This window comes from Lepidochelys kempii, chromosome 11, assembly GCF_965140265.1.
Source record: "Lepidochelys kempii isolate rLepKem1 chromosome 11, rLepKem1.hap2, whole genome shotgun sequence".
In the NCBI taxonomy this organism is placed as follows: domain Eukaryota; kingdom Metazoa; phylum Chordata; order Testudines; family Cheloniidae; genus Lepidochelys; species Lepidochelys kempii.
In genome coordinates, this window is record NC_133266.1 from 68,718,863 (window position 1) to 68,729,198 (window position 10,336).

Genomic DNA, 10,336 nt, shown 5'->3' on the forward strand with positions numbered 1-10,336 from the left:
TTCCCCTCTCCATATTGCAAATGAGGAAGCAACTCTGTCTAGCCCCAAGGCCCAGGCAGAGGCTACATTTAAGGGGATTCCCAATAATCCCACTTTGTTTCAGCCTACACCTAGGGAGAGGAAACCAATCCTGCTTTCCAGCACTTCCTGGACCACCAAGGTGGAGAAACAGCTGCCAGAATCCATAGACCTCTCAAGGCTGAAGAAAGTCTGCTTCACAGACGTGGCTTCACCTGGAGGAGATAAAGCTCGTTTATATGGGATGGGTAAGAACTGACCCCTCTATTGTAGCTCAAGATTTCATGGAGCTCTCAACATCCAGGTGACTACAGTAAGCGTTTCAAGTGGTGTCTGTGCTTCTCAGGATCAGGCCAAGAGGGCAGGGGCACCAGTGCTGGACCGAGGGACCATGTCCTCTAGAAGCCAGGGCGAGCCCTGAATCAGTGTTACATTGCATTTAGGTTTGTGTCTCATGTGGGGGTTTTTTTTCAGCTGATACGGCTAGTCCCCTTCCTCTTGTTCTAAGGTGAACAAGTTGCTTGTGGCAGATGCAGGACATAAATCTTTGGCTGCGACAGTTTGTCCTCTGACTTCCAGGAAAACTTGAAAGCGTTCAAAGTGAGGTGATCCCCTTGCCTGATCCTGTGGTCACACACATACAGTGGCAGAAATGTTAGTGCCAGGAACCCCCCAAACCAGCTGGCTCTTGGCCCCAGGCTGATTTGCCACCAGCCCCACCCCAGAGAGGGATGCACCCAAAAGGACCACAGGGAAAGACAAGATGGAGAAGGGGTCAGGGCTGACCCTGCTCTCACAAACTCTGAACTCTCCAATTACTCTGCTCAGTACATCCCCACCAAACTTCCCAAATACACTTGTCCTTGGCTATGGGACATTCTCTGAGAGCAGTGACTAGAAAAAGCCATGGAGTTTCCCATGCTACTGACAACTCTGCCAGTGCACCTCACCACCTGTTCTTCCAGCCAAAGCCCTCTCTGAACAAAGACAACCCTCCTGAGTTGTGTCCAGTTATGTTTGTATGAAGAGAGCTGGGCAAGATGGTGTGTCCAGTTTTGAATGTTGTTGATTCTAGAGGTTATCAGACACTGAGATCCCCAAAATGAGAGGCACTAAGCAGGCACTTGGATTTACGTTCATAAACACCTAGACAGATAATCAGAGCTGGGCCCTCTAGATTTCTCAGGCCCTCTTCACTGGAAATCTATAGGAAGCCATGGCTAATTCTGATCCTATACCCCCTTTTGCTTTGTTGTAGCTCACCAGCAGCATGGAAGTGTCCTCAATGCACCAGACCCGCTGAGTCAGCCCCAGCCATCGTCCCTGGGAGAATTTGTTTCCTCAAATCCCCTCAGCATTTCACACAAGGAAGGAGCCCAGGCACAGGCTGTGTTTCCAGGATACTTCAAAACACTGGAGCCATTTCCCCTGGGAATTCCCCCAAGGAAGCCAGTCCCCCTTATAAACAATGCACGGGACACAGTGGGTGAGAAAATGTCCCTGGACTCAGAAGAGATGCACAGGAAAAAGAGAGTCTGGTTCTCAGAGACCCCAGGAGGAGATGAGCCGCGGAAGCCCCATACCTATTATTTAAACGGTAATGACGTGATTTCACCCTGGCCTTGCTGCTAATAACTGTAGCTAAGGATGGGCTTAACTGACTCTAATCATAAGCTGTCTCTGCAAGCATGGGGGAGTGGGGGCTTTTTGTTGCCCTAGAGCTTGGCCACACTTGGATAAAAGGCATCTTTTAAAACTTGATCACCAACATTTTGCATCTAAGGTAAGGAAGAAGTGATGAGAGCAGCAGAATAAGGCCAATTGATTTTTATAAAAAGTAGACGTTAACAAATGCAGAGAACTGGTAGGTAAGGTCCTATGGGAAGAAAATCTAAGGGAAAAAGTTCAGAAGAGCTGGCAGTTTCTCAAGGAGACAGTATTAAAGGCACAACTGCAAACTATCCTGATGCAAGGGAAAGATAGGAAGTATAGTAAGAGTATATCAGGTCAAAAAAGAACTGGATAAGTTCATAGAGGATAGGTCCTTCAATGGCTATTAGCCAGGATGGGCAGGAATACAAAACCATGCTCTGAAGTGTCCTTAGCCTTTGTTACCAGACGCTGGGAATGGGTGGTGAGGGATGAATCACGGGATGATTACATGCTCCATTCATTCCCTCTGAAGGACCTGGCATTGGCCGCTGTGGGAAGACAGGATACTGGGCTAAATGGATCATTGGTCTGACCCAGTATGGCCGTTCTTATGTTCTCAAGAGTCCAATATGGTTTCATCAGGAGGTCTTTAATGACCTGAAAATAAAAAAGAAGCCTACAGAAAGTGGAAGCATGGACAGATTACGAAGGAGAAGTACAAAAGAATAGCACAAACATGTAGGGACAAGGTCAGAAAGACTAAGACTCAAAATGAGTTACACCTAGCAAGAGACATAAAAGGCAATAAGAAGAGGCTCTTTAAATACATTAGGTGCAAAAGCAGGATGAAGGAAAGTGTAGGTTCCCTACTTACTGGGGAAGGTGAGCTAATAGCTAATGACATCAAGAAAGCTGAGGTGTTTAATGCCTATTTTGCTTCAGTATTCACTAAAAAATGTTTAATGGTGACCATATACTCAACACAATTAATATTAACACCAAGGGGGAAGGAATGCAGGCCAAAATAGGCAAAGAACAAGTTATAGAAAATAAATTAGGTCTATCCAAGTCAGCAGGGCCTGATAAAGTTCATCCTAGGGTACTTAAAGAACTAGCTGAAGCAACCTGGAAGCCTTTAGCAATTTGCTGTGATAATTCATGGAGAGTGGGTGAGATTCCAAGGACTGGAGAAGGACAAGCACAGTTCTAATCTTTAACAAGAGGAACAAAGGGGACCTGGGCTGTTTTAGTCCAGTCAGCCTAACTTTGATATCTGGAAAGATACTGGAACAAATTACTGAAAAATCAATTTGTAAGCACCTGGAGGGTAATAGGGTAATAGGGACTACCTAACATGGATTTGTGAAGAACAGATTGTTTCAAAACAACCTAATTTCCTTCTTTGAGAGGCTTACTGACCTAGAGGATAAGAGGGGAAGCAGTAGACTTGATATACCTTGATTTTAGTCAGGCTTTTGACACAGTCCCCCATGACATTTTCATAATCAAACTAGGAAAATATCTAGATGAAATTACCATAAGGTGGGTGTACAACTGATTGAAAAACTGTACTCAGAGAGTAGTTATCAAAGGTTCACTGTCAAACTGGGAGGGCGTATCTAGTGGTGTCCCACAGAGGTCAGTCCTGGGTCCATACTAGTCATTATTATTATTATTATAATGACTTGAATAATGGAGTGGAGAGTATGCTTATAAAATCTGCTGATGACACCAAGCTGGAGAGATTGCAAGCATTTGGGAGGACAGAATTAGAATTCCAAATGACCTTGACAAATTGGAGAATTGACCTGATTTCAACAAGGTGAAATTCAATACAGACAAGTCCAGAGTACCCATACTTCACTTAGGAAGGAAAAATCAAATTCACAGCTACAAAATGGGGACTCAGTGATTAGGTGCTGGCACTGCTGAAAAGGATCATAAATTGGAGTCAACAATGTGATGCAGTTATGAAAAAAGCTAATATCGTTCCAGGGTGCATGAATAGGAGTGTTGTATGTAAGGCATGGGAGGTAATTGTCATATGTAAGACATGGGAGATACTCAGCACTGGTGAGGCTTCAGCTGAAGTATTGTGTCCAGTTCTGGGCATCACACTTTAAGAAAGATGTGGACAAATGGGAGAGAGTCCAGATGAGAGCAACAAAAATGATAAAAGGTTTAGAAAACCTGACCTGTGAGGAAAAACTGATCATGTTTAGTCTTGAGAAAAGAAGACTCGGGGGGACCTGATAATAGTCTTCAGATATATCAAGAGCTGTTATAATGAAGACATTGATCAATATTTCTCCATATTCACTGAAAGTAGGGCAAGATGTAATTGGCTTAATCCGTGGCAAAGGAGATTTAGGTTAGGCATTAGGAAAAACTTTCTAACTATTGAGGTAGTTATGCCCTGAAACAGGCTTCCATGGGAGGTTGTGGAATCCCCATCATTGGAGGTTTTTAGGAACAGGTTGGACAAACACCTGTCAATGATGGTCTAGGTGTACTTATTCCTGCCTTAGTGCTGGGCTGGATGACTTCTTGAGGTCCCTTCCAGCCCTACATTTCTATGATTCTATGTTTTAATTAACATGTTGCAAAGTCCTAGTGTACACAGGGCAAGTGTGTATTTTAATATGTGCTCCTAAGGGCAAGGTGAACCTGGGGGTTCCCCAATATGATTTTTAAATACCTCTATGCTACAGAGCCTTTGTCAGCATGGCTTCATCACTACGGCTATGCTGTAGGGCCCCCTAATGCAGACACAGCTCATGCTGACACAAGGAGTTTTTCTGCTGGCATGGTAACACCACCTCCCCATGCAACATTGCCTATGCTCACAGAAGCACTCTTCTGTCGACATAGCTGCATCTACACTGGCAGTTCTGTTGCTAGGGGGCACGGTTTTTTCCCACCCCTGACTGACGTCGTAATGCCAGCAAAACTTTGTAGTGTAGACCTGACCCTAGCGTGGATAAGCCCATCTGGAAGGGCAATGGGGCTTTTATGGCTGAGAAAAGCCCTGAATGTGACCTGCTTTTCTCCTTATACATGTATTTATTTCCAAAGTCCTTTTCCATGCGTATTTACATAACCAATCCATTTAAGGAGGCAGATGTTATCCAGTTCATGCATGGCACTGGGAAGTCAGTGCTGTGTTTGATTGTATATGTGCGCATCTATGTATATAACTTGTGTGAGGATATATCCTCTCTCCTGGCATCTGGCTCAAACCAAGCAGTAAAACTTTAACCTGAATCTAAGCACAGTGAAAACATTTGGCCTTTGTGCCTTAAGTTACGATAGAACTAACAACCAGCCTGTCCTTCATATAGAGTTGGAGCTGAACAGCAAGAAAAATGGCCGCATAGTGGGTGAGATTGCCTTCCAGCTAGACAGGCGCATCCTTGCTTATGTGTTTCCTGGAGTAACAAGACTTTATGGCTACACAGTGTCCAACATTCCTGAGAAAATCAAACAGGTAAATCCTTCCTTGAATCTGCTGAGGGACAGGATGGTGCATAGAGCCAGCTGGAAATTTTCCAGTGGTACAATGTCCATTTGCTGAAAGCAAAAAGTTTCATGGAAACGGGTCATTTCTGATGAAAATTCATTTAGAAAGAAAAATAGAAAAACAGCAAATCGACCAGGTTGAAACCGACTATTTCAGAACAGAACCTTTTTGGTTTTTTCCCATTTCGAAATAAATTTTCATTTCAGTTTTTTCAATTTTATATTCTGTTGCATAATATATAGTGTTTTAAAAGTCAGAATCAGAACAAAACATTTTGATTTTGACAAAATGAAAAATTTCAGTGGAACCAAAATGAAATTTAAAAAAAAATAGTTTTTTTGAATTTCGGGGTTTTTTTTCATTCCACTTCAGAACAGGAGACTTTTTGAAGTCACAAAATTCCCTGCTAAATGAAAAATCCTGTTCCCGCCAACTCTAGGGGTGTGCGTGTGTGTGTGAAAGAGAGAGAGCATTACAGTGGGACTCCGAAAATCTGAAATGCAGCCACACACCAACATTGAAAATGTCATGGGCTTCCAAAGGGCTTTTTGCAGTGTCCCAGCCTTTCATGCATTTTGGTCTTAATCTCTCCGAAATCAGTGGGAGTTGGGCACCTAAATATCTTTGAGGATCATCTGGGCCTCTATGTCTCAGTTTCCCATCTGTGAAATTGGGGATAATAATCCCTCGCAGAAGAGTTGCGAGCTACACTCATAATACTCTAAATGCTACGGTTATGCTTATTGATACATAAATTAATCACTAGGCTCAGAAGCCCCAGCTGCTTGAAAGGCCTGGAGCTCCACATATGCGTAAAACTTGGTAATAAGAAAAATAAGTGGTTTTGTGCAATGAAAAGTCTATTTGGCTTTTGTGCAGAGAGAGCCACGGCAATGTGAAACAGATTGTGGGTGTGTCTAGACTGCATTGTAAATCTAGGTCTGTGGGACCTGGGGTTGGAGATTCAGTGTTTCCAACCACGCTTGAGCGTCCACACTGCATTGTAAACCTGGGTTAACGATTGCTGGTGCTGGGTCTCGCAGCTGTGCTAATGTGTCCATGCTGCACTACGCAGATCTTCTGACTCAGGTCGGCGGCTTGAGCTGCGTCCACACTGCAAAATGAGAGGGCTTGGATCTAAGTCACAGCGGGACTTGGGCTCTGACCCTCCCCTCCAGCTGGGCCCTAGGACCCAGGTCCTGAGTGCTTGCTCACCCAAATCAGACTGATTTGTATGTGGACAGGAAGGGGGCTTGGACTCAAACCTGAGTCAGAATCACGACTTAATGGGCAGTGTAGACATACCCTACCATGGAAACCTGGGCATGTGACCTGTGAGCCTCATGAATCGATGTTGTGTGCATGGGGGGAACACAGGAGGCTAAGGATGTTGTAGTCTGCCATGGAAGTGGCTGTCAGTCAGGGAGAAATATTGATTGTTAAAGTTGGTAACTGAATGAGGGGAGAGGCACCAACTCCCTCCCAGCTAGCAGGTCTGCTCTCTTCCCTGGGACATTCAGCCACACGGGGGAGGCCAGCCAGGTAGCTTAGGGGAGAGGGTGGGGGCTTGTGTTGCACAGTAACGAGCATGGTGAGAGCTAAAAGAACTCCCATGTTCCGGGGGGTGTTGGTTCTCCTTGGCAAGAAGGGCTGCCTAGTTCTCTCCCCTGAGAACTGGAAAGCTTGCCAGCATCCTGGCTCACTTCAGTGGAGCAGCATCAATTTACACCAGCTGAGGGTCCAGCCCCTTAACATGCAGGCCAAACCCAGCTCAGTCCATACAGTCGCTCGTTAGCTGCCTGTAGAAACACAAGGGTTCATGGAGGGGTGGCCAACGTGCGGCCCTCCAGCCAGGTGAGGCCTGCAGAGTCTAGGACCCGACTCAGCTTCAGCTATCGCTGCATCTAGCCAGGTGCAGCTTCATTCATCCCTGGCTGGCCCTTCCGTGTCCCTTCCGCAGCTATACTGGGACTTTGTTCTCCAGCATGCCAGTTTCCAGCACTGTCGTCGCTGAGCGGCAGACAGACCGGGATGCTGTGGATGCAGCCAGAAAGTGGTGGCTTTAGGAACCCCCGGGGCCTGCCCATGATTATCTATGAATGGCGCTAACAGCTTCTCCCTGGTTTTTTAAACCTCCTAGGCCTCCATGAAGTGCCTGGATGGCTCTGTGGATGAGAAAAAGCACCGAGCCATGATGCAGCGCTACCTGTCCCTCGCTGCACGCCTCGAGAAGATGGGCTACAGCCGGGATGTGCACCCGGTGTTCAGCGAGTTCCTGATCAACACCTACGGCATCCTGAAACAGCGGCCAGACCTGCACTCCAGCCCACTCCACAGCAGCCCAGCTGATCTGCGCAAGATCGTGATTGACATCGTCCCGTCCAAGTTTCTTGGCGATACTTTGCTGCTGCTGAACTGTTTGTGTGAACTCTCCAAGGAAGACAGTAAACCTCTCTTTGCTTGGTAGTGGACCGTGCTCACCGTACCCCCACTGACAAAACTATCCTCCCATAGACATGAACTCAAACCATGAGTTTTAAATACAGACATGGATTTTTTTTTATCTATGTCATGAGGCTCAGTCAGAGCAGTTAGCTCCAGCAGGAATACTGTGTGTGTTTGTTTTTAATGTGAGAGGTTTCTAGAGTTTTCCCATCCTCTTTTCTATTATCCTATCCTAGCCTCTGTTCTGCTTCCAACAGGGAAAGCCAGCAGGCCAAAGGCAGTCACTTCCCCCTCCACCCATCACACTCTTCCCCCCCTGAAATGGAGGGATCGACTTTGCACTGAAAGCTGGGAAAGCTTCCACCTGCAGTCACTGCAGTGCCCCTGCTGTGGCCTGCTCCACAGTCAGCAGGAGGTGCTGTGACAGACACTGGGGAAGGGACTGAAATCCATCCAGCCTGCTTGTACGCACTCACCTTTCTGACTGGAATGAACAGTAAGAGCCAAACGGGCTGGTGCACCAGCCATGCCTGTCCTGCTGCTGAATGACTTTTCATGCCCTCTTGATGTTTACAGAACAAAACACAGTCCAAAAAGAGAGAGCAGGAGAGAGACGCACCAGGGTTACACAGCTGCCTTTGACTCCATTGACTTTAGAGCTGCCGCCTTTTTCAGCTAGGGCTGGGGAAGCTCATCTCTTTGTGTATCCTATGGGCCAGGAACCATTAGGCAGACCATTAAACTGAGTTTATGGCTGCTCTGAGCTGCAGGCCTGGTGCCCTGGGGACCTGCATGTGTAAATCACTGTGCACCTGGAAAGCAGCAAGCCCATTGAAGTTTTAGCTGGCATTGGGTAACAATGATTACCGTGTTTGCTTTTGCATAGCAAGTGCCTTCAGACCTGATCCATTCTTAGGAGAATAGCCCTTGCTTCTCTGAGTAATCCCATTGGTAGGAAGAAGGATTACCCACGTGAGTGAGAGTCGCAGGACTGGGTTCTCTATTTGTGAGGTTTCTAGCTACTGCAGAGGGATTCAACATTAACATGGGTCAGGAATCCTGTAGTCCCCCTGAAGAGAGGAAAGACACCAGGGCTGTGACACTGGGATCTGAGGATGGGGGTGCTGGGAGAGGAAGTCACAGGGCCTCAACAGCAATCCAAAGTACTCCCTCTGAGTAAGATCAGTCTGGTCCGAAAGCTGAGCAGTGGTATAATGAATGCAGCCCTTCTTGTCAGGAATCCCTTCCCTCTTCTCCGATACACCGCATAGCGCTAGAGATGGGCCATGGCTCTGCAGTTACAGCCAGGCTGTCTGTTGATACAGAGGAGAAGTCCTCAACTCACGGTCCGCAGACAAGTCTCTCGTACCCGCCCATTGGTTGCCTGAAAATTAGCCATACAACAGAATCTTTGAAACATGCTAGTCACTGCAAAAGTATTAAAGAATCTGCAAGTTAATTGGCCTGGTTTTCTTGTATGGGAGTGGAAAGGAAAGGTGGTGAAATATTGAAACAGTGTGCTTCAACAGGTGCTTGAACCTTTATTCTGCGGCCCCGAAATGCAAGGCTTGCTCGTGCCGCTGCTCCTAAGTAGCCCCAGAGCCCTAACGCTTACTGTGTGCTGTACCACCTCTGTGGAGGAAGCTCGCAGCATTGTGGTGCAGATGTTCCTCAGCGCATTTATGCCACTGCTGTAGAGGAAGCTCGCCGTTCCACAGCCCTGGCACTCCCACAAGGCCTCCGAAGGCTTGTGCCGTTGCTGCTGAGGAAGTTCACAGCCTTACAGCCCCAGTGCTCCTGTACTATTACTGAGCGCGTGTACAACTGCTGCCTAGGAAACTCCCAGGGCTACATTTCCAGCATTACTGTAAAGCCATGTGGCCCTGTGCAAGCCCTGCGGATGTGCGTAGGATGGTCGGCGAAGGGGAGCTTTTTCTGTGCAAGGCTAAACATCACACAGATGCCACATGTTTTCCCTTCCCTTAGCTAGTCCTTGTCAGAGGCTAGAGCACAATGCTGTACTGTGTTCTCTGCAGCCTGAAGTTCAGAAATACCGTTTCTCGGGAGATGTAAAGGAGGGGTGCAGAGGTGGTGCTGGGATTGCTGCCTTGGTCTGGGTATGTGGGTGGGTGGGGTTTTATTTCTGAATGCACAAAGAGATATATCTAAATACCTTTTTGAATCTGGGCCTGTGATGGGGTGTATGAACACCACAGTGGCAACGCCCTTGCTGGGCATGCTCCCAGGGGCGGGAGCATATAAAAGGAAGTGGCTCAGCTCAGTCTGGGCTGACTGAGGAGGAGAGCAGACACGTGCTGCAGGCTCCTGCTAAGAAGCTGCCGGGACTCCAAACTGCTGAGGCCGAACACCCTGATTATGCCTCAGGAGCCCAGTTGACCGTGGGAACCGAAAGGGACGATGAGCCGCTACCGGCAGAGGCGATACCAGAGCCGGGACTAAGGGTAGGCAGCGACCCAGGGGATAGGGATATGGAGATCTGAACCCTGCAACAGGATAACTGGTTTTGAAGATCCCTGCGTTGGAACCCGGTGGAGTAGGGCGGGGCTGGGTTCCCCTGCCTTCCCTGCACTTGCCCTTAGGCACTAGTGCTGCAAGAGAGGGTGGCTTCTTGGACTCCCACTACTTACTCCTGCCAGAAGAGGCAATCTTTTAGAGTCCCACCGTTGGAGGCCCTGCTGT

General features: G+C 47.4%; 1 protein-coding gene across 1 annotated transcript; it reads left to right on the top strand.

Annotated features, from left to right (window-relative positions):
- The first annotated feature begins 1,533 nt into the window (after positions 1-1,533).
- Positions 1,534-7,785, top strand: SPATC1L (spermatogenesis and centriole associated 1 like). The gene is made up of 3 exons (XM_073304770.1): positions 1,534-1,615; positions 5,013-5,158; positions 7,332-7,785. Exons 1-3 carry the CDS (start codon positions 1,534-1,536, stop codon positions 7,656-7,658), a joined length of 555 nt encoding a protein of 184 aa, XP_073160871.1. The 3' UTR covers positions 7,659-7,785.
- The last annotated feature ends 2,551 nt before the right edge of the window (positions 7,786-10,336 follow it).